The sequence below is a fragment of the Hevea brasiliensis genome, chromosome 10 (assembly GCF_030052815.1).
Source record: "Hevea brasiliensis isolate MT/VB/25A 57/8 chromosome 10, ASM3005281v1, whole genome shotgun sequence".
Taxonomy (NCBI): domain Eukaryota; kingdom Viridiplantae; phylum Streptophyta; class Magnoliopsida; order Malpighiales; family Euphorbiaceae; genus Hevea; species Hevea brasiliensis.
Window position 1 is genome coordinate 1,038,803 of NC_079502.1, and position 24,192 is coordinate 1,062,994.

The following is a 24,192-nucleotide window of genomic DNA, read 5'->3' on the forward strand; positions in this document are numbered from 1 at the left end:
AGAAAAGGGAGAGGGACGCGCGCGCGGGGAAAGAAAAAGGAAGAAGGAAAAGGGCCGGTCCGATTCGACCGGTTCGATTCAGGATACAAAATTTTGAATTTTTACTCTGCCTCGGGACCGAAAACGAGGTCCAAAAATTCCGAAAAAATTTCATAAAACTCAGAAAAATACGTAGACTCCAAATATATTTTTAGTTTTGCCACGTGGTCTTTAAATTAATTTTTAAAAATCATCAAAGTTTATATTTTCGGAAAATCGAACCCGATTTTTAAAATCCGAAAAATCTCAAAAAAATTCCTAAAATTCAAATAAAATTAAAATACCAAAAATACTCATAAATAATAAAATTTTGGGGTGTTACATTCTTCCCCCCTTACAGAAAATTCGTCCTCGAATTTTTACACAAGGCAGAATAAAGCACATGATTATACATTGAACAAATAAGGGTACTTGCTACGCATGTCCCGTTCTGACTCCCAGGTGCACTCTTCCACCGACTGACTCCTCCACAAAACCTTAACCATAGGGATCTGTTTTGATCTCAGCTGTCTCACTTGGTAGTCCACTATGGCTACAGGCTGCTCCTCAAATGTCAAATTTTCTTTTAGCTCTATCACATCCTGCGATGCATGAGAAGGATCGGAATATATTTCCTGAGCATGGAGATGTGAAACACGGATGAACGTGAGAAAGGTTGGGTGGTAGCTCCAACCGTAGGCAAGCTGCTCCAACTCTATCAGTAACCTCAAAAGGTCCGATATATCGAGGTGCCAACTTGCCCTTCTTTCCGAATCTCATGACTCCCTTCATTGGAGATACCTTCAGGAATACATAGTCGCCCACTGCAAACTCCACATCCCTCCATCTGGGGTCTGCATAACTCTTCATCTCTTCGAAAGCCGTCCTCGATCGTTCCTCGATTAAAGGAACTACCTGCAAGTGTCTTGCACTAGGTCTACATCATGCACCCTGTCTTCCCCCATGTCTGTCCAACACAGAGGAGACCTACACTTTCTGCCATATAGTGCCTCAGAGGGTGCCATCCCTATCTTTGGAGTGATAATCGTTGTTGTAGGCAAACTCCACCAAAGCTAGTTGCTCATCCCATTGACCTCCAAAATCCAAGACACTCATGCGAAGCATGTCTTCCAGATGTTTGGATTGTCCTTCAATTTGTCAGTCTGCGAGGGTGGAAAGTCATCTTGAAGTTCAATTGTGTGCCAAGTGCCTCCTGCAACTTTCTCCAAAACCGAGAAGTGAATTGGGGCCCTCTGTCAGATATTATGGAAGCCGGAACTCCATGCAATATGACTATTTCGAATATAGAGCCGCATACCGTGCTACGTAATATGTAGTCTTCACAGGTAAGAAGTGAGCTGATTTGGTCAAGCGGTCTACAATTACCCATATCGAATCATATCCTCGCGTGGTACGAGGCAACCCAGTCACAAAATCCATAGTGATCATTTCCCACTTCCATTCTGGGATAGGGAGCTCATCAAGCTACCCTGACGGTCTCTGGTGTTCAAACTTCACCTTCTGACAAGTCAAGCACTTGGACACAAAGTCTGCGATGTCTCTCTTCATGCCATTCCACCAATAGCTATCTTTCACATCATGGTACATCTTGGTGGAACCTGGATGGACACTGTAAAGTGTGTAGTGTGCCTCTTGCATGATTTCATTTCTGAGATTGTCCACATCGGGCACACATATCCTAGAACCTTGCACTAGGGCGCCATCATTGGCAAATCCAAACTCACCACCTTCGCCTTGCTGTACTCTTTCTATGATCTTCATCAATTGTTGGTCTCTGTGCTGGGAAACTCTAACTCTGTTCCTCAAGTCTGGCCTCACTGAAAAGTGAGCCAACAATACCCCCTCATCTGACAGATCTAGGATTAAACCTTGATCCATCAACTCATGTACCTCCCGAATCAACGGTCTCTTCTCTACTGAAATGTGCGCCAAACTGCCAGAAAATTTTCTGCTTAGAGCATCTGCCACAACATTGGCCTTCCCAGGGTGGTACTGGATGGTGCAATCATAGTCTTTCAGAAGCTCCATCCATCTCCTCTGTCTTAAGTTTAAATCCCTCTGCTGGAAGATGTACTTCAAACTTTTGTGGTCGGTGTATATCTCGCACACTTCACCATACAGATAGTGTCTCCAGATCTTTAGTGCAAAGATTACAGCCGCCATTTCCAAATCATGGGTGGGGTAGTTCTGCTCATACCTCTTCAGCTGCCTTGAAGCATAAGCCACTACCTTTCCATTCTGCATCAAAACACACCCTAGGCCAACTCTGGAGGCGTCACAATACACGGTGTATCCTTCACCACTCACCGGTAGTGTCAACACAGGCGGTGGTTAGACACTCCTTAAGCTTCGAAACTCACCTCACAAATATCTGTCCAAATGAATGGAACATTCTTCCTGGTCAACTTAGTTAGGGGAGCCGCTATCCTGGAGAAATCTTGTACAAAACGCCTGTAGTAGCCAGCTAAACCCAGAAAACTTCGCACCTCAGTGACTGTTGTAGGCCTAAGCCAATCGATTCTGACTTCAATTTTCTTGGGATCCACTTGAATACCGTCAATTTTTAGCACTTGTCAAAATAATGAGATGCTTTATAGCCAAAATTCACATTTTGAAAATTTGGAATATATCCGTGCTCCTCAACGTCGCAACACCATCCTCAAGTGCCACACGTGTTCTTACTCGTTACTAGAGTATACCAGAATGTCATCTATGAATACGATGACAAACGGGTCCAAAATGGCTTGAACACCTGTTCATCAAGTCCATGAAGGTCTTTGGTGCATTAGTGAGTCCAAAAGACATCACCAAGAACTCATAATGACCATATCTTGTCCTGAAAGCCGTTTTGGACACGTCCTCATTCCTGATTCTCAACTGATGGTAGCCTGATCGTAGGTCTATCTTGGAAAAGAATCTAGCTCCTTGGAGCTGATCAAACAAATCATCGATCCGAGGAAGTGGATACTTGTTCTTCACAGTCACCTTGTTCAGCTGTCTGTAGTCAATGCACAACCTCAATGACCCATCCTTCTTTCTCACAAATAGAACAGGAGCACCCCAGGGTGAAGTGCTCGGACGTATGAAACCCTTGTCCAAAAGCTCCTGTAGTTGCTCCTTCAGCTCTTTCAATTCTGCTGGTGCCATCCTGTAAGGTGGCATGGATATGGGGTTTGTACCCGGCACAACATCAATACAAAACTCTATTTCCCTTCCTGGTGGCAACCCTGGAAGCTCCTCTGGGAAGACATCCATAAATTCTCTGACAACAGGAACATTTCCCATGCTGACACCTTCTACAGATGTATCTCTCACCAATGCCAAATACCCTTGGCATCCACGCCTCAACATTTTTCTAGCACTAATTGCTGACACCAAATTATATGGAGCCACGCTCCTGTCACCATCAAAACTAAACTCTTCCACACCAGGTATGTGGAAATACACCTTTTTGTTCCTGCAGTCTAAAGTGGCATAGTGAGTTGCCAACCAATCCATCCCCAAGATTACATCGAAATCCATTACTGGTAGAGGAACCAAGTCTGCTGGGAGGATCTTTCCATCCACTACTACTGGGCTACCCGGAAAAACCATATCTACATCTATGTTGTCACTAAGTGGGGTAGCTACCGACAAAGGGCATTCTAAGGTTGTAGGGTTTCTACCCAACCTCATGGCAAACACAGGGGAGACAAATGAGTGCGTAGCACCCGGATCTATCAAAACACGAGCCTCATAAGAACAGACCAGAAGAATACCTGCCACAACTGCATTTGAAGCTTGAGCATCCTGGTGGGTCAGGGTGAAAACCCGAGCTTGACCCCTACCCTGAGTGGCGTAACCACGACATCGACTTCTACCTCGACCGCCTCCAAATCCACGCCCCTTGTCCTCGGCCTGTTGGCCATCGAATCGATCGCCGCCATGTTGGAAGTACCGGATACAATCGGCGAGGAACATTCGCAATGAACTCGTGACCCCATCCGTGGCTCACGAACATGGGGCATTCTCTAGCAAAGTGACCCGGTTGGCCATACACAAGCATACTCGATCCCATCAAACAAGGTCCTGAATGTCCTCTTCCACACTGTGCACAAGGTGCCAAGGAGGATCCTGAACCAGACCCAGAACTACTGTACCCCGAACTGTGACCACTGCTGGATCCGCACTGGTCCAATCCTCGTGGTCCGTGGTGCAAAACCACTTCTTTGCTCCTACCCTTTCCTCTGTAATTACCTCGCCACCACCGTCCGGAGTACCCATGGAAGGGACACCGAGGAACCCTCGCTCTGCTTTTCTTTGCTCTTCCGCTGTCATCCACAAAGATAGCTAATCTCAATCTGCAGCTCGATCAACCACCACATCAAAAGATCGATCCGACATCATGGCCAGTTCGCATACCTCCTGTCAAGCCCGTTTAGGAAACTCTTCACCATAATGGTTACTGTAGCTACAGCTGTAGGGGCATATCTGCTCAATTCCGAAATTCAGAGCATATTCATCTACTGCACTGCCATTCTCGCCTTAAGGCCTCAAAGGCCCACTACTGATCTCTCAAGCTTTACGCACAAACCGATTGAAAAAAAGTTCCACAAACTGAGCCCATGTCAAACCCTCCATCCGGGGTAACACGTAGTCATTCATCCATTGTCTAGGCATGGGCCCCATGACATGTTGCATACACTCTATTAGTCTTCTATCGACCAATCAGACTGCTCTCGCCGTCAGGAATCCGAACCGATATGCATCGTCTGACACATCATAAGTACCAAGCACCAACTTCTTAAAATTTATGATCTGTTTGTACGGTTCCCCTCTTGGTGCGATGGACTGCTGCTGCTGTGGAGGGTGGACCATATACTGCGCCATCATGTCGATGGTTCTCTGCAGACCAGCTAGAGTAGCTGCCATGGGGTCCATGGGACCCTGTGCCATAAACGACTAATCCTGAACTGGTGGTAGCTGCTCTTCTACTTGAGCAGCTCTAGGCCTCCTACCCCGCCTCCTCGGGGCAGGCGCCTCATCCTGTGCCGACACCTCGTCAGGCACATCTGGTTCTGGTGCAGTGGCAGCTCTCCTGCTTCTACGCATTTTCCTGAAATTCAGCAGCATTAGCCCACAAAATTCAAAACTGCACATTGCACAGCTCTATAGACTCATATTTACACACAATATATGAAGCAGAAACTAGAAGCAAAGACGACAATGCAAGACGAATGTGAACCCTATTTTTCCGCATGTGACTCCTAGTAGACTCTTCCCAACACTTAGACAACTTTTCCCTAGGAATCTGGAGCCTAAGCTCTGATACCACATTTGTCACGACCCAACCTATGGGCCGGACCGGCACTAGGACCTGGGCCAGCCTAAAGCCCCCGAGGCCCGTAGTAAGCCTAACTGTTCATTAACCCAACTCTAAGGCCCATTGGGCCCAAATTTAAGAAAACAAACGGACAGAGTCCGGCCATAAAATGGACTTTCCAACGGGGAGTTTTCGACTCACCCGACCTGTAAACACAATAAACCATCCATTGGGGAGCTCAGCTCACCCTCCACATATTCATCAACATAATAATAAATGGGAGCTCAGCTCTCTCATCCAATCCATCAAAACAGACTTAAAATATTAAGTTTACAGGTCCAACATGAATATAATATTACAGACCAAATTCAAATAATTACTGCTAACACATGCGGAAATTCTAGGAGTAAATAAAATTACACAAATATCGATAAACAACCTGCGAAGTATAAAAGCAGGTTAACCCAGAATAAATATCCTCCTGTGGCCTGTAAAAATTTTTGAACAGGAGTGAGCGTTCGACTCAGAGAGTAAAATATCAATCTTAACTATAATCTCTATAACTATCTGAACTAATGCACTGAGAGTGAAATGCAACATAAACAACATATTCACATGATTACATCATAATGGAAAAATGGAGCAGTCTCACACCCTGTAGTATCAATCATAACATATGGGAGCTGATCGCCTATTCTGCTCTCTTAAATCCAACTTTGGTGCCGGTAATTACTCAAGCTCGGACTTCCACTTAATAACCAAATCGAGGGTCCCAATGAATTACTCAAGCCGTGACTACCCCTCAAGGAACGTCCCAATAATTACTCAAGCCGTGACTACCCGCCCTATCCATAGTCCACACCACATCACACGCACGCCAACGCACGCACACCGCCTCCAAATTACCACAACAACATCCATGGCATATTAATGCTATGAATGCAACATAAATCGTGCCTAGAGTTTAACTAAATAAATATATGCATATAAGTGATGCATGGGCATGCTGAACATATAATAATATCGAAATTACAATTAAAATTAATATTTTACTCACAGACTTGACGACAATCACTGTGGCGGCTGGGCGGAGGAAGAAGGCTGTCCCGGCTCACCTGACAATTATATTACAATTATTTAATACAATCTGACTCAATACAAACAAAGAAAAAGACCAATTACGTCCTAAGTCGTGCCGAAAATCCGGCAGAGTCTCCCCTATACCTAGGACCTACCCAACCTGCAAAAGGGTTCAAAACACACTTCTATACTCACAATCCATATATCAACAGTTCAATCATATCACACAGCCCCTCCTGGGCCCATCAAATCAGTCATCCATCACAATACGCAAAATTTTAATTTAGTCCTTATTATTGATCATTTTTGCAAAAACTGCCCAAACAAGCTCTAAAAATTATAAAACTTTGCCCCGCGGTCCTTAGCAATATTACTAAGCTATTGCAAAAAGAATCGTAATTTTCTAAGCTACCACGAATATTTTATGGATTTTTAATCCTATTTAAGCACTAGAAAATTACGAAAAAGCAAGGTTCGGGTTTACCTTTGCCGATTCTGACTTCGGGAACGCACTCGGGACGTCTGACAATGGGGGGGCTAGCCAAAACCTCGGTCCAATTCGGGGACTTTTCCAGAACAGTCCGTTCGCCCAAATTTGCGAACTTGGCCAATCGTCGAATTTCCGCGAATCGAGGATACCTACACGAAGCCCATAACACGGGGGTTAGTACATAAATTTTTCAGAATTTTCTAAGCTCATTTAATGCTTGAAAATACACTGCGAAGTTCCGTGGGACCCACCGAAAAACGGTGTCGGAAAAATTTGAAATTTATGTCGTTACGAAGCTCTCGACGAATGGAGCGTGCTGGTGGCCTCGGTTTTCTCGTGGGATTCACGGTTTTCGAGAAATCTAGCCCAAAAGTCGAAATGGGCTAAAATCTTCCCGAGCAAAAATCGGACAATCCGCTCGATGGATTTCGGCGTTCTTGGTGTCTATGGAAAGTTTTCGCCGAGTAGATGATTTTGGACACAAGACCCGGTCCAATTGGTGGCCGGATCGGCCGGATTTGGCCGAGGAAGTCGAAGCGGCGCGCGCGTGCAGGGGGAGAGATCGCGCGCGTTTTCCGGCCGTTCTGGGCGGCCATTACCGGTCGATACCGGGAGGCGCCGGCGAGGAGGACGCAGGGAGGCGGCCTACCGCAGGGAGGGGAGGAGAGAGAAACGAGAGAGAAAAGGGAGAAGGAAAAAGCGCGGGGAAAGAAAAAGGAAGAAGGAAAAGGGCCGGTCCGATTCGACCGGTCCGATCCGGTCCGGTTCGATTCGGCCGGTTCGATTCAGGATACAAAATTTTGAATTTTTACTCTGCCTCGGGACCGAAAACGAGGTCCAAAAATTCCGAAAAAATTTCATAAAACTCAGAAAAATACGTAGACTCCAAATATATTTTTTAGTTTTGCCACGTGGTCTTTAAATTAATTTTTAAAAATCATCAAAGTTTATATTTTCGGAAAATCGAACCCGATTTTTAAAATCCGAAAAATCTCAAAAAAATTCCTAAAATTCAAATAAAATTAAAATACCAAAAATACTCATAAATAATAAAATTTTAGGGTGTTACACCACCATTATTGTTCTACCATTACTAACTAACAAGTAATGACCATCTGCTAAAGGTTGTTGATATGTATATCTAGATTCAGTGTGATTGTGATGAACACCCCAGATATTCAAATTAAAGACATAACATCTAAAGATTAAATTAGATCTTTTAACAACAAACAAGGCAGAATTGATAACCAATTAAGACACAATAGTAACTAGGCTAGAGCACATTGATTATAAAGATAAGATAAGCAAGTGGTCAATTTGCTTAAGTCCAAGTTATATTCCAGAAACAAGGAAGAAATCATAAAACTCTCACAATTGACGGCAATGGCTGAAAATCAATTCTCTCAATATTTGATATTAGCTATCATCCATTTGATGTAAAAGACAAATATTTATATGAGTTACAAATAACTAATCTGCCACATGGCATAAAGGAATAAAAATAAAATATTCTAGAGGCTAGACTCCAAGCCAAGCCCAATCTGTTTCTCTTGGCGCCTCCAAAGTCTACTAACCAAGTTTTGCAACTCCCTTGCCCTTCTTCTTCTAATTGGACCATTGAATAATGGAAGTTGCTACGGTGGTGGCGTCTCCTCATCATTCCCCCCTTCTTGAAAAGAATTCGGCCCTACATTAATAAAAGGAGAAAGATCATAAATATTGAATGTAGCACTAACGCCATACTCACCTAGCAGTTTAATTTTGTAGGCATTATTGTTGATCCGCTCTAACACCTTGAATAGACCATCACACCTTGGATGTAGTTTCAATTTCCGTTAGTTTGGAAACCGTTCCTTCCTGAAATGTACCCACACCAAGTAACCTGGCTCAAAAACAAGTACCTTGCGGCCTTTGTTAGCATGAGAAGCATATTGTGTATTTTTCTTTTTAATGTGTACCCTAGCTTGCTCATGTAATTTCTTAATCAATTCAGCCTTTTTCTTACCATCTAGACTATCAATATGATCAATAGGCAATGGCAGCAAGTCTAGTGGTGTGAGTGGATTATATCCATATACAAGCTGAAAAGGTGAAAATCCTGTGGAAGAATGCACAACACGGTTATAAGCAAACTCAACAAATGGCAAACAATCTTCCCTATATTTCAAGTTCTCTTGGATCATAGCATGCAATAAAGTGGTTAGTGTCCTATTTACTACTTCAGTTTGTCCATCAGTCTGTGGATGACAAGTAGTGAAAAACAGAAGTTTAGTTCCTAACTTACCCCACAAGAATTTCCAAAAGTGACTTAGGAACTTAACATCTCTATCACTAACTATCGTCCTAGGTATGCCATGCAATTTGACAACCTCCGGAATGAACAAATCAGCAATATGAGTGGCATCATCAGTTTTATGGCATGGGATGAAATGTGCCATCTTAGAAAATCTATCAACAACTACAAATATGCTGTCATGTTTTCTTTGTGTCCTAGGTAACCCTAATATGAATCCATGGAAATGTCAGTCCAAGGTTCCTTAGGCACAGGGAATGGCATACACAACCCATGTTTTGTCTTAAATGCAGTTTTCCATTCATCCCCCTCTTTCATTCTAACTGATGGTAACCACTTTTCAAGTCAATATTTGTAAACACACATGCACCAAACAAATCATCAAGCATATCATCTAATCGGGGAATGGGATGTCAATACTTTACCGTTATTTTGTTGATAGCATGGCAATCTACACACATTCTAAATGTTCCATCCTTCTTTGGTACAAGGAGCATCGGAACAGCGCATTGACTCATACTTTCACGCACATAGCGTTTTGTCAAAAGTTCCTCCACTTGCCTTTGTAGTTCTTTTGTCTCCTTAGGATTACTCCTATATGCTGGTCTGTTTGGAATTGGAGCACCCGGAATGAGGTCAATTTGGTGTTCTATCCCCCGAATTGGTGGCAAACCCGAGGGAAGATCATCTGGAAACACATCCTCAAATTCCTGTAACAAAGAAACAGCACCACTAGGCAAGTTTTGGTAAATGTCAAGAAAACATAAATTCACATCCCGGTACATAAGCACACAAAGAGGTCTCCCCCCTTGTAAGGCTTCCCTCACTTCTTTTCCTCTCACATACAAACTCATTTTCTTCTCTCTACTCTCCTTTTGCCCTAAGCCCTCACTATTTTCTTTTCCTTTTACTTCTTTTGCTTTCACTCTCCTCTCATTTTTCCTCTCATCAAGCTCGGCCTCTCTCAAATTTTCTCTCTAATCTTTCTTTTCCTCAACTGATTTTAAGATGCTCACTTGGTCTTCATGCACTTGAGATGGTGACATAGGAAGCAAGGTGTAGGTTCGGCCTTCTTTTAAAACTGTATACTTGTTCTTTTTCCCATCATGAACCACACTTCTATCAAATTGCCATGGACGACCCAACAATAAATGGGTAGCTACCATAGGCACCACATCACAAACTACCTCATCATGGTACTTCCCAATGCTAAAAGGCACTACAACCTGTTTGGTAACTCTCAATTTCCGACAATCATTAAGCCATTGGAGACCATATGGCTTTGGATGCAAAGTACTAGGCAATCCCAATTTCTCAACCAATAAGCTACTAGCAATATTGCAGCAACTACCACTATCCACAATCACACTACATAGTTTCTCATTCACCAAACATCTAGTATAGAAAATATTGTCCATTTGCACCTCATCTCCATCACCCAAACTGACTTGTGTACTCAAGGTGCGCATAGTGATAAGGACATTACCATCCGTGGGAGCTTGCTCTCCCTCATCAAGATACTCATCATCACTATCATCACTAGCACTCTCTTTGGCCTTTTCTTCACCACTCTCCCATTCTATATAGGCTTCAGCATCCTCCTTGCTATGAAAAGGAGGTATTTTCATCTTTATGATTCCCACATTGGCATCAACCCTCTCATGGTGCATCTCTCTCTCACCATAGTCATCAAATCTAAGTTGTCTGCCTCCTCTCCTACCTCTAATACCTCTCCCCCTTGGTGCCCGAAACCTCCTACCATCAAAGTGATAGTTCCCATACTCAAACGCTTCCTCAAACTCATTATCATACCAATTTAATTCTTCTTACTCATGCATCCTAGGTTCTACCTGAATTCCCCTTCCAACTCTACCTCTATCTCCCACATGCACACCTACTTCCTCTCTCCTATTTCTGTTCTCCCTCTCATTACCCATCATATATTCCATCATCCTATTCACATCAGCTCTCAAACCCTTCAACTCATTCAAGTCTCTTCTCATAATTTGCAATTCTTCATTATGAGTAGCTGTTTGGAGAGAAAGTCTCTCAAATTGTTATGCCATAGCCTCCTTATAAACCCTTTCATCTTCAAAATTCCTCCCCTCAACTCTACTACTACTACTTGTGTTTTGTTCCATTCTGCTGCAAAGAAAACAAGGTTAGAAAATAAATGGCTTATCCTCTCAAGTGTTTAGCACACAATTAGGCTTTTACCCTATTATGCACTCACCACTCTTGCCTTTTACCACTTAAATTCCTTCATTCCCTTCTTTTAAGAACCCAAACACAAAAAAAAACAAAACACTTACAAACTTTATCAAAATATTCAAGAATGAGACGAAACAAAACGTAAATAAAAATATACAATGAAACACATAATCAAAGTAAAGAAGACTTCAAAATTAAAGTAATTAATATAAGTGAAAAGATTTTATAAACTGGAAAAACTAACAACCTGAGGATCAAATATCAAGCCAAAATCCCAAAAATTATAGCCAAGTCACACAACTTCCAACAATAGCATAATTTCACCATAAGATGTAATAATTTGGTTCACTAGTCAAATGAATGAGTTTTACCCTGAAATTTTGTAAACAAACCTATATCAAAACTGACTAATTTCTGGTAAAATTTCAGCATTTTCTGGGCTGGTCTACTGTGTAAACTAGAAAATACCCAATTTGTGTCAAAAATTTTTGTTTCCAACCCAAATGATAGAATTTTTAGCTGAAATTTTATCTAAAGGCTACTGAGATGATATCTAAACAATAGGAAAATTTTTAGATTTTTCTGGTTGAGTTTACTATGAAAACCAGAAAATGACCGGTTTGTATCAAAAAAATTTGTTTCCAATCCAAATGATGGAATTTAAGGCTGAAATTTTATATAGAGACTACTGAGATGGTATCTAAATAGTGAGAAAATTTTCAGATTTTTCTGGATGGGTTTACTATGTGAAGCAAAAATTGGCCAGTTTATGAGTAAAATTTGATTCAATAGCCAAACAGCATCATCTAACCCCTAAAATTGATATGTGATGTCCCAAATACCTCAAAATATTACAGATTAAATTTAAAAATTAACAGCTAAGTGTAACCTCAGAAATCAATACAAGCAACTTGTCACAATTTTCCAATTTCAGCCAAACAGTAACAATCACGAACCAAATACAACCAAACAGCACCTATTTGTTCAAACTCAGATTTTAATTCAATCCAACAATCAACATTAATTCCTAATTATCAGATGCATTATCAATAATTTTCTCAAGCTTGATATTCAAATCAAAGAGGAAAAAAATAGCAAGAACAAACAGATTAGCTTGAATGATTACAACCCTAATACAAACACAGCGAAACTCAATTTCAAGCAAAATAAAATCTAAAACTCAATGTAGAGTATTTGGCTATAATGTATTAATATCATATTTAAATGAAAAATCACTAAGGAAACAAGAAATATTCAGCCAAACACAAGAAAAAAATTAGGACAAATTGGAAGCTACTACAAAAAAAACCCTAGAAAAATCATTTTTGCTGAATGCTATTGTGATGAAAACAAACAGAACATGAATGAAGGATTTTAGGCAGAAATTAAAAGAGTATATCTAAAGATAAATACCTTGTTTGATACCCAATTGCTCTGATACCAAATGATGAACACTCCCGATATTCAAATTAGAGACATAACATCTAAAGATGGAATTATATTTTTTAATAACAAACAAGGCATAATTGATAATCAATCAAGACACAATAGTAACTAGGTTAGAGCACCTTGATTATAAAGATAAGATAAACAAGTGGTCAATTTGCTTAAGTCCAAGTTCTATTCAATAAACAAGGAAGAAATCATAAAGTTCTCACAATTGACGGTGGTGGCCGAAAATCAATTATCTCTCATTGTTTGATATTAGTTATCCCCCATTTGAAGTAGAAGACAAATATTTATATGAGTTACAAATAACTAATCTGTCAGATGGCATAAAGGAATAAAAATAGAATATTCTAGAGGCTAGGCTTCAAGGTCCTATTGTGTGAAGCTGATCTATTTATCCTCCAAAAGCTCAAGCCCAAGCCCAATCTGTTCCTCTTGGCGCCTCCAAAGTCTACTAACCAAGCTTTGCAACTTCCTTACTCTTGTTATTGTAATTGGACCCTTAAACAATGGAAGTAGCTCCGGTGGTGGCGTCTCCTCATCAAATAGCCCTGTGTTTAAACTTCAATATTCTATTCATACTAACTAGCTTTCTTAGTTCTATAAACAGAGCTTATCTTTTTAACATTTTTGCAACTCTCGACTCATATTACGTTTTATTAGAGCTTGGATTATAAGGCCATAAGGGTTTTTAAAATCTACACCGAGAATTTGAATTTCTTAAATAAAATTATAATAAAGAAAAAGTTCTTTGCAAAAGAAAGTTAGTTCCTCTATATATTTGCTAATGCGAGCACTCAAAAGCAAATTTCACTTTCCAAAATAAATAAGTGAACTCATTTATTCAGAGTACATATTACAGTCAAATTAAAATTATCAGGGTTTTGTATTTCAAAAATATATATTTTTTTTAAATTAGGGTTTGTGTGAAATTACTAATATGCCACTCTTAAATTTTTCAAATTCCAGGGGGCCTACTGTAGGTTCTTCACTAAGGGACCTGCAATGAGAAAAAGACAAGATTACAAATGACCATGTGAAAAGAAGCAGAAAGGGGGGGGGGGGACCTGAACTAAAGATGGCATGATTACACTGACCATGTGTAAGGCAAAGCAGGATCAAGAATTCAACTCATAGGTATTATAGCTTCAATTCAAGTAATGCAGAATAGATAAAAAGTAACGCAGAATGAATAAATGGGAGCACAAACCCAAAGTCTGTGGGGTTGGTAGGTTCCTGCTGTAAAAGCAAGTTATAATCTGAAAATGGGTATTTGATTTTTGTGGCTGAGCATGTTTTGGATGCATTTGTTTTCTTTATATCATCTTGGCTTTTGTTTATGCTAATGGCCGGCAAGAATAATGGTTTGCAGAGGAACCTTCTATATATAGAAGGAAATTAGCTTTATCATGGCTGGCAACCCCATTCCCGTGTCCTTCTCGCTTAAAGCATCTTCACTTTTTCTCTTCACTTGTATTTGCTATCAGCTTATAGCTAGCCACGCCCATGCCCACCTCCATTTCAATGCAGAATCTTTGAGTTCAAAACCTCTCTATATTCCTACCCTGTCATTTTCAAAACAAATACCACAAACATATTCATTAAAATAATGATATAAAATATGATTATTAATCAGTGAATATAGTTTATAAGCTTATAATCCATTGGTTCATTTTAATATTTAAAAAATAATTGAAGTTCTCATTTTGGTTAATTGGGTGAAATATCTAAAGCAATATAATTAATTGTTTAAAATTTGACACCACCAATCTTATCTTTGCTGATTAAAATTTTCAGTCCGCACCAATTATCATCACAAATAAATTATTTCCAATGTAAAAAAAAAAAAAAATATATATATATATATATATATACACATCACAAACATTTCCTTCAATGTGATTTTATGAGGAAACTGGCAATCATACCTCATTTGACCAAACACTTTTTTTTTTTCATATATATGTATATATAATTACAAGGGGAATAATTAACCATTTGTAAAAGTACAGCCATTTGTTAACAGTGGAGAAAGGGCTTTGGTCATTCACTCATCCTCTTCTGAGAAATCTCCTTTATTTGGCAGTCAAACTTTGTTTTTTTTTTAATTTTAAAATATTTTGAAAATTATGAACTAATATTTAAATAATAAATATATGTAAAACAAAAGTTATAAAGATGAATGTGATGCGCCTACCAGGGCACATCAGAATGTTCATATACAACGGTGAAAAAAGTTAAAGGGAGTAATTCCAAAGGCTTATTTTTCCTTACTTATATTCTCTCTCTTTTTTTTTTTTTTTAGTTAACCTGTGTAAAACTCCAACAGAATAACATAGTACGTACATGTAGGACCGAATATTGTCCAATAACCATGAAATCTAGTGCTACTTTCTCAATTGCTATCCTTGTAACCCTTCGGAATTTACTTCAAGCCTTGAAAGATAAGATGGCCATTCTTGATTCTTGTGGCAGTTGGTCTAATACGACGTTTTTTCCTTTTTTTTAATTTCTTTACTCTCTACTCTCCCCCTCTCTCCCTATCTCTCTCCTTCTTCTCAAGTCTCTCCCTCTCTCTCATCTCTCTCTTTACTTTTATCTTTTTTTTTTTTTAATTTTTTTTTATTTTTTTCTCTATTTCATTTCCTTTTTTTTAGGGTGCATATATTTATATCTCAATAGTATAATGATCGAATTTAGATAAGAGTTTACTTCTAAACTATGTGCATCTGAAATCTAATTAAAGAATGGGTCCACAACCATTTCAATATGCCAAAGCAACAGTATTGGGACACATATCAGTGTGGTTTGGCTTATTTGTCCCTAGAGAAGTATCAGCGTTAAAAGAATACGAGGACAAAATAGAGAATTCATGTAAGGACAGAAATGGAAAACAATCTTATCGTCACTGTTATAGTGACGAGTTTAGCTTTAGTTTCCATTTTATTCCTGTACTTGGCTAGCACAAATGCATATAGAAAAGCAGCAGTACACACAACTATCATGACTGATGACACAACCCATGGCCAGCATGTCATCTGGGGTTTCAAGTGGATAAGAATTTGTGGAAAAAGATTTCAAACTTTCCCATTTGCTTGCTTGGGAGGGCCACCAAAACATTCACACCATTATTGTCAACAGTATCTGGAAACAGTAAGATAATGTCTTTCCTGTGATACACCAGTGGGCAACTGTACCTTGGACAACCCCATGGATACTCCACTTCTTCAAACCCTAACCTCCACCACGATGATACCAAAAACTCCCCATGTGGGAATCCTCTGTTTATCTCTCCCCAGTCTATAACAGATCTTGCATACTCATCATTCATTCTCTTTGCCCCTTCTCCTACCATCTCCACCAATCTTGAAAATGGTCCTTCTTCAAGTTCCTTGCACTTTGCACATGCATATGCTGTTAACACTGCATTTCCAGTGTATGAAGCTGGTAAAGGAGGTGCCAATCTTGGTCTAATATTCACTGCATAAAGAATTGTCGACACCCTTTCGAGATCTTGCCCTACTTCTCCTTCTTCTTCATATGACAACGCCTTGCACCTCCAAATGTGAGCGGTCACCACGTTGAAGCTTGAGATGCGGACACCGTCAGTGGCATTATGGGTATTGGCCTTCTCTTTCAACTTACAGATGTCAGTGGAAGTTAGCCTGAAAATCTTGAAGTCTAGTGATTCTTTGGAGAGGTCGAACACTGAAGCATTCGATTCTTGGGCCAAGGGAGTGTTGAGCTTGAGCAGCTCTGCATGAGGGAAGCTGACGCGTGGTGGGGAGCGAGCGGCGAGGAGCTGACGGTCCTTGAATGGCACAACGGCTAAATGCTCGCCAGCAGCTACGGCGGCCAAGTTGTCTAAGAAGGTTTTGAAGCTTATTCCATCAAAAGTGACATGGTTTGTTGATATGCCGATTGCGAAGCCACCACACCTAAATGAAGTCACCTGTAAATTATAAAATAAATAACTTAATAGTAATTTAATTAATTTCTATAAATGAAAATTAGTATAATCAGACCAATTAATGAATTATTCATTTTATCAATTTTTTTAGCAAAGAAATTTTGTTAAATAAATTTTTTTTCTTAATTATTAAATATATAAATTCACCTATTTATATATTTTTCTAAATTCAAATCAACTTAAATAACCAAAACTTAAGACTAAGTTAAAAAGCTAGAGGATACAAAACGAAACCAAGAACAAAACAAAACAGAGAAAGAGCTCAAGACTGATCCATAAAAAATGAAATAAATATAATTTAAAAAAAAATGAAATATAATGAAAATTAGTGATTAATTAGGCTTTTAATTACCTGAAAAATGCATAGTGGTTGATCTTCTTTGTTCAGAATATCCATGGCCTTGAGAATGAGTTGCCCAAACGCAGGATTTGGATAAACCAACTCTCCGACCTCGTCTAAGCTGCACTCACTAGATGCCACCACAAAACCAGCTCCAGCGGCGTTACAATCAATCTCTAAACGACCCGTTTCAGGGTTCATCGTCAATCTTCCGGCAAAAAAATCATATGTCACAAGTAATTTTTCAAGGGCAATTTTGAGTTTATCGGCCACAACATGAGGAGGAAAATCTTTATGGGATGGAAAAAAATGAAGTGTCTGCACGTGGAAGTTGAGCACTTGGTCTATATTTGATAAGAAGATGGATTTTCTCACAGTTTCTTGGGATGGAAAAACCGGAAATGTGTCGAGGATAGTGATCTTGAGGTCTTGGAGAAGAGGAGGGGCCTGCTTTTGGTAAAGGGTTCCCATGTTGATTATCTTGATTAGGTGTGTGCAAGTCTTGTCATGTTTGCACACACTTATAGATGTGGAGAGAGGAGTAAATATCTTCACGACATTGATGAAACTATAAATGCTAATGAAGGAGTGTTAAACATAGGAAAATTTTAGGTATAATTTGCACAACTTGTGGCTGTAAGAGATTTTCAGAGACGAAGAACATAAAGAAAGGTACGTATGATCTTATCAAGTGGTTGACAAAAGATTCAGCGGCTACACATTCTAGGCGAAAATCTTCATCCATCAACATAAAAAGGATGCATGTATAGCGTATAGGAAATGCATCTCTGATTGAACTCCAAACAACTGGCAATGTCAGGGTAACTAATTAATTATATATTTTTTAATTTATGAATTTCAACGGCTGAATGAGTGATGTGGCAGAGCTCTGCATCATAGAGACATTTGAGGTTGACATTTATGCTTTAAAAAAAGCCAGCCAACAGCTTTTTCGGCTTTATTATTTACCCATAGTATACAGTTTACCCATCACCTTTATCCATTCAGACCATCATACACCCCCTCCTCCTCTTCTTCTTCTTCTTCTTTGGTCTTCACCTTCATCTTGAAAATCTCTCGGCAGTTTCTGTTTAATTACTTCAGATAAATTGATCATACACTCCAAATCTTAGAATATATCTGCGGGCCAAATTAATTGGACACAGCGATATCGCCCCGATCAAGAGATCAATGACAAGACTGAACAAATTTCTCTTATTGTCTGAATTAATCCTAAGTGGTTAATTATATATATATATATATATATATATATATATATATATATATATATATGTTTCATACAAATTTTAAACTGTAAATTAAAAGGGTAATGGTGGTGTTGGAACATGAGACTTCTTAGTCTTAAGATAAACAAATATCTAGAATCAATTTACTTTTTTTTTTCACATCCAAATTAAATATACACAGGTTTTCATATAAATATATTTTATAATTAATTTCATATTATTTAAAATTATCATTCGAATTTTATATCATTAGTTTTTATAAAATTAATTTATTAATTATATTTAGCCAACTTCTATCATAAACAGTACATTAATGAGAGTACGCCCACCGAAGAATTTGTTTCATCAATTAAATGATTTTGTTGTATATAAAAGGGATGGCAACAGAGAGTCCATTCATTTTTATTATATTATATTTTTTTTATTATTTATTAATTTATAATAAAATTATTTATTAATTTATATTTCTATTTATTATTAATTTAATTATTATTTTATATTAAAATTATTTTATATTAAAATTAATTTAATTATTTATTTCTATTAAATTAATTATTTTATTATTTATTAATAATTTTAATCTTCCGAAAAAAAAATAATTTTTATATTTAAATTTCATTAAAATTTATTTTAAATTATTCGATTTAAATTCATTTAGTTATATATTTTTATACACTATCTAACTCCTTCTAAAAGTAAACATTCTGTCCTCACAATTATTTCTTTCTTCCTTGCAAGGGCTCTCTCTCTCTCTCTCTCTCAAATCATGCCACGTACAATAGTTAAAGGGACAATTAGGAGTAAGGCTTCTTTGTGAAGGGAAAATATGTGTACAGGTACTCTGTCATCCACCTTAATGCAGAGTTCAGCCTCCCAAATAGGTAAGAAGGAGAGGATTTGGTCTACACATTCAATTGGAAAGACCCACATCCACTCTCCACGCTGTAAGTGTCAACTTTAATTTTTCACTTTTACCCCCAACCTTTAGTTTGGTGGTTCATGCCACCACCATAAAATTAGTTATCTTTTCAATTATTCCTCATGATAATTTATGCACAAAATTAGTCTAATCGTTGGAGCATTGTGCAATGCAGTTGAAACACCACTTGATTTCGGAAATAAGAGATTGCCCAAAATTAATTTGGGAAGAAACTCACTCGTGGGAAGTCCTACATAGAAGGGAGGAAGAGAAACTTGATACAGTCCAAAGACTACCCTATTGCAAAACTAGAAAGAAAATATTGATATATCACAAAGGATTTTTCCCGAGCTTGAAACATTAGGAATCTATTATCACGATTGTTTGGTAGGATCATCTTCCTAGACAACAATCTTTTTGAAAGCTATATAACTTGAAAGAGATTGCATTTTAGGAGAATTTTTTTTTTTTTTTTTTTACTAGATTGTTGGGAAGGACACTCTCTGACAGTGAAAATTACCAGTTCACAAACAACAATGAACTCAAAATTTTCAGTGCACATTTATGCAGCACAATATTCATGCAAGTCCCCTAGAAGGATAAAGGAAACAAATGAAAATTTTGCAACTTTCCTAGCAATGCTTTTTCAAGTGTCAGCCAAATATACTCATTAATCTCTTCCACTTATCAACAATTATTAGCATGAATATACACTTGATTTCTTCAATCCTTTTGGTTTACACCAAGAAGTTCCTCTATAAAAGATTGCAGGATCTGATCTTTGATGAGACTACAATCTATCATTGCAAAGGGTATTGTGTACATCCAGAACACCTGGAAAAGAAAATCAAAAGAAACTCCTTAACTACAGAAAAAGAAGCCAAGCATCATTGCTCATGAAAGAATCCACCCACCATTAAAACACAGCTAATAAGGTGGAGCATTTAACATTCATGCTGGGATGGTAAATTTTTTCTCATCATTAATCAATAAGGATTAGAGTTTTTTACTGACAAATATCTTATCCTTGAAACATGATATTTGAAGTCAGGAACTTGGTCACAGGATCACAGACCTTGCAAGCAATTGGACAAGTCGTTAATTGTAAATAAATGCAGGCCTACTTGCAGAATAGTTAAAATAAGCCTACATAATGAATCCACACCCACTTAGTTGACATGTCAAAACTTGTGTGCCATGAGCATTATCAACAAACTACAGCATCTATGTCAAAATTATAACCATAAAAGAGAGCAAATAGCATATGGTAAGTGCCTCATATCAAGCCCACAAATTAATACACAAATATATAATTTGCCACTGAATTGGGATCAAGATTGGATGGAGTTTCATATATATATATATATATGTACAATATGCTTGTATATGAATATACTTATTCTAAATGTCAATTAGAAAATGCAAAGGAGAGTAACATTTGTTGATTATTCCAGTTAGGCTCATTTTGGTTTCACATGTTAGCAAGTTAGTAAAACTTGCTAACTTCAGTTTCTTGGTTTCATATGCAAGGCAATATAGGTTGGTTCGGTTTAGATTTTAACCTATTCAAGTTATTTATGTTTCTTGAAAGGCCTGAAACAAAACGAAGTTAAGTCCACAGAGACATAACCAAACCAAGTAACCAACCACCAAAAGGCCAGTTGCATCACTTTGTTGGTTTATTCAGCTTTAACGGGCAGCATAATCAGAGCAAATTTCATGAACCAACAAACTATTCTTGTTTTTAGCAAAATAGTACACAAATTAACAAGACAGATTTTTATAGTTTGAGCAATAAATATCAATACAAGAACAGATAGATGATGTAAAAATGGAGTACCTTGAGTATGCACAAACGTTGTTATTCTAAGCACAAGTCCAACATCCAAAGCTCTTCCAGCAGGATACTGCTAGAATTTTCCAGCTCCACCAACAGCCCATAAACAAACACAAGAAGATTTGATGCAACAATCAAGGGCCTTACAAAGTTTTATCCTCCTTAATCTGAAGTTTAGGAAATTCTTCTTTCTGTGCAGCTCTTCTTTTCGTCTGGATCTGGTGAACAAATTCTCTGACTATGACATGAAATTTGGGAGCAATCTTACTCGGTGAAGAGACATTAAGACCTGCCTTTCTCAAGGCCCGTGCCACATATGTTTCAGCCTTTTGAAAATGAGGTGGACAGAGTGCAGGGACAGCCGATCTCAGTATTGGTTTCCCACAATGGACAGGTCTTCCCTGGGCACTGAAATCCAAAGGTGCAGTGAGTAAACAAAAATAACAAGTATAGCATTTTTTAGAGGGTAAGGGAATAGAAAAAAAGGGGGGGGGGGGGGGTGGTGGAAGGAGAAAAGAAAAAGAGAGAGAGGAAAAAAGAGGGGGGGAGGGGGGGTTGGCGCGCCGAGGTAACCTCCAGTTAAGAAGTCATCTGATAATAACATAACACCCCTTCTAACAATTTATTTTGAAGGTCTCAATTGTACCAAAAGTTGTCTCCCGAAAATTTTGAGCTAAAATGTGAGTATTTAACTGTTTATGCTTACCATATTAAACAAAGAACAATCTTGAAGAACAAACGTGGACTTCTGTGCCTAGAAAAACATTATATCCCATTGAAATCGTTTAATACTAGAGAAGCATAACACATACGAACTGATGAGTGCTGACAAGGTATGAAGATCATTATTTAACATGGCTAAATGTTGGACAAATTGCAAATCCCTTGCCAAGTAGAACAGCACCAAGCATCAAGCACACATCAACTACAAGGTTAAACTAACACAGATGTACAAAAGGTTATGATTCTAGAATCTCATTTGTTGAGCTTAATCGAATAAATATCCTAAATTGCGAATCTTGACCTGTGATATATGGAATATGTTCTGTAAAATCTCAATCAGTATCACATACATGAAGCAGACAACTGAACTAAGCTCCACATTACAACTGCAACTAATCTAGAAAGGAATAAACTTCGTCTGTTCAGAATCAACTTATCATCCATAACAGACAAAAAGTTTGAGTACCAACAGAAACATCATTCAAAAGTTCCAGGGCATAAACTACAAAATTCCATTTGATAGAAAAAGAGAGGAAGCTTGAAAGAGAATTTAAAAGAAAGAAAACCTTTTAACAACAAAGGTGCAGCCTATATACAGTTTCTGTTTGGAATCCAAGAGTATATGCGGGTGACAAAACCTGGTCAACGCCATCGGCGTCGCCTTGCATCCACCCACCGCACACTTCCTAATCCCCTCCTCTTCCTCCACGTCCTCGTCCTCTTTAAACCCTAATTTCCCGTTCAATTCTGGAATTCCATTTGCAGAATTCTCTTTAATACCGTCTGTCTTTCTCTTCTTTTCATCTCCCTTGAACGGGCTCTTCCCGTACTTCCAGTAGTACTCTTTGTACTTGGCTTTGAGGTCTTCCATTAGGGCCCAGTAGTGGGTTCGGTAGATCTTGGCGAGTTGTTTGACACGGCGAGATCGGCGGGTGATGACTTCGTGGTGAGTTAAGTGGGCGGAGGATGAGAGGAAAGAGTCGAGGGCTGATCCGTCGATGGACATGGCCTCGGAAGGCAGAGGAGCATTGTCCATGGCTGGGTGAGCGATGAGCGAGGAGCGAGTTGGGGTTTTACGAGAGAAGAAAATGAGAATGTGAGTAGGTGAAAGTTTCTTCCCGTGTAATGCATTGTCAAATGAGGCCTTATCAAGGTGGGCCTGGGAATCTAAGTAGCCCACGTAGGGTGGCCTATCACCAATGGGTTGAATCGATGGTGGTCTCAATTTAGGGCTTAGGGTTCGATCTTAATTTTAGATTATTTTTATTTTTAATTTTGATGTAATTTTAATTAAATTTCAATTTAATCAAATTTCATAATTATTTAAAAAAAAATTAATAAAAAATTTTAATTTTAAACTGATTTAAACTGAAGGATTTTAGATTAATTCTAATTCAATTTAAAATATTTGTAAGTAAACCTTTTTTATTTAATTTAAATTTTAAATTGAATTCACTTAATTGTAATTTAATTTTGATTTCAAATTATTTTTATTTTGATCTAAATTTAAAAATATATATAAAAAATTTAGAGTACGATTACAAAGTTCTCGAGCTTATATGATTTGTATAGATTTACATAAAGATTTGTGTACATTTTTTAATTAATTATATATGTATTTTATTATAAATATTTAATATAATTATTATTAAACTCGTACTTATATAAGTTAGATGTTATATTATATTTATTTAAAAAATTAACGTTAATTGATTAAGCAATTGAAAATAGACTTTTGAATTTTAAGCTTCAATAATTGATTTGAGATAGTATTTAATAAACACAATATCTAAAACTATTAATTATTATTTTTAATTATTAATAAATGGCCTATAATTAACAACCACGGCAAAACTAAATGCTCTTATATTGTGATAAATCTTATACTTTGTAAGAATTGATTTTTGGCTGCTAGGAATCGTTTCTTTGAACTATTGACCCATAAAGATATGTACTAGCGTCAGAGAGCTAAGGAGTTCTAGCTTCGCGAAGGGGACCAGAATACACGGTATTTTCACACCATGGCAATGATTAGACAGAAAAATAATTGTATTGAACGACTGAAAGATAATTCTGGTCATTAGTAGAATTGGGATTCCAATCTTGCTTTTGTCATATCTGAGTATTTTACTAATCTTTTTTTATCTCAAGCGGCTAGTAGTGCTTCTATTCTTTCTCATGTTCCTAGAAAAGTTGATGATTTGCAGAACTCTATGCTATTGGACTCTTTTTCGGTGGAGGAAGTCAGAGCAGTAGTTTTCAATATGAAGGTGGACAAATCACCAGACCTAG

The 24,192-nt window shown here is 38.1% G+C and overlaps 2 protein-coding genes across 3 annotated transcripts; both read right to left on the minus strand.

Annotated features, from left to right (window-relative positions):
- Nucleotides 1-15,719: 15,719 nt before the first annotated feature.
- On the minus strand, nt 15,720-17,957 carry LOC110632801 (acyltransferase GLAUCE). The gene is made up of 2 exons (XM_021781132.2): nt 17,187-17,957; nt 15,720-16,816 (listed from the first exon to the last, which is right to left on the minus strand). The coding sequence occupies exons 1-2, from the start codon at nt 17,643-17,645 to the stop codon at nt 15,911-15,913; spliced, it is 1,365 nt and encodes a 454-aa protein (XP_021636824.2). The 5' UTR covers nt 17,646-17,957; the 3' UTR covers nt 15,720-15,910.
- A 1,920-nt stretch (nt 17,958-19,877) lies between these two features.
- LOC110632838 (uncharacterized) lies at nt 19,878-23,015 on the minus strand. Of its 2 annotated transcripts, none has more exons than XM_058128814.1 (3): nt 22,539-23,015; nt 21,181-21,585; nt 19,878-20,174 (listed from the first exon to the last, which is right to left on the minus strand). In XM_058128814.1, exons 1-2 carry the CDS (start codon nt 22,934-22,936, stop codon nt 21,321-21,323), a joined length of 663 nt encoding a protein of 220 aa, XP_057984797.1. In that variant the 5' UTR covers nt 22,937-23,015; the 3' UTR covers nt 19,878-20,174; nt 21,181-21,320. The 2 variants fall into 2 exon arrangements, with proteins under 2 accessions (XP_057984797.1, XP_057984796.1); XM_058128813.1 differs by having other exon boundaries at nt 22,467-23,015.
- Between the last annotated feature and the right edge of the window lie 1,177 nt (nt 23,016-24,192).

Excerpts from the sequence above, each read along its gene's own strand:
- LOC110632838 (XM_058128813.1), bottom strand. The coding sequence starts at position 22,936 with ATGGACAATGCTCCTCTGCCTTCCGAGGCCATGTCCATCGACGGATCA. Across the intron at positions 21,586-22,466 it reads TGCACCTTTGTTGTTAAAAG|TGCCCAGGGAAGACCTGTCC; the intron begins GTTTTCTTTCTT and ends TTTGGATTTCAG.
- LOC110632801 (XM_021781132.2), bottom strand. The coding sequence starts at position 17,645 with ATGGGAACCCTTTACCAAAAGCAGGCCCCTCCTCTTCTCCAAGACCTC. Across the intron at positions 16,817-17,186 it reads AACCACTATGCATTTTTCAG|GTGACTTCATTTAGGTGTGG; the intron begins GTAATTAAAAGC and ends TATAATTTACAG.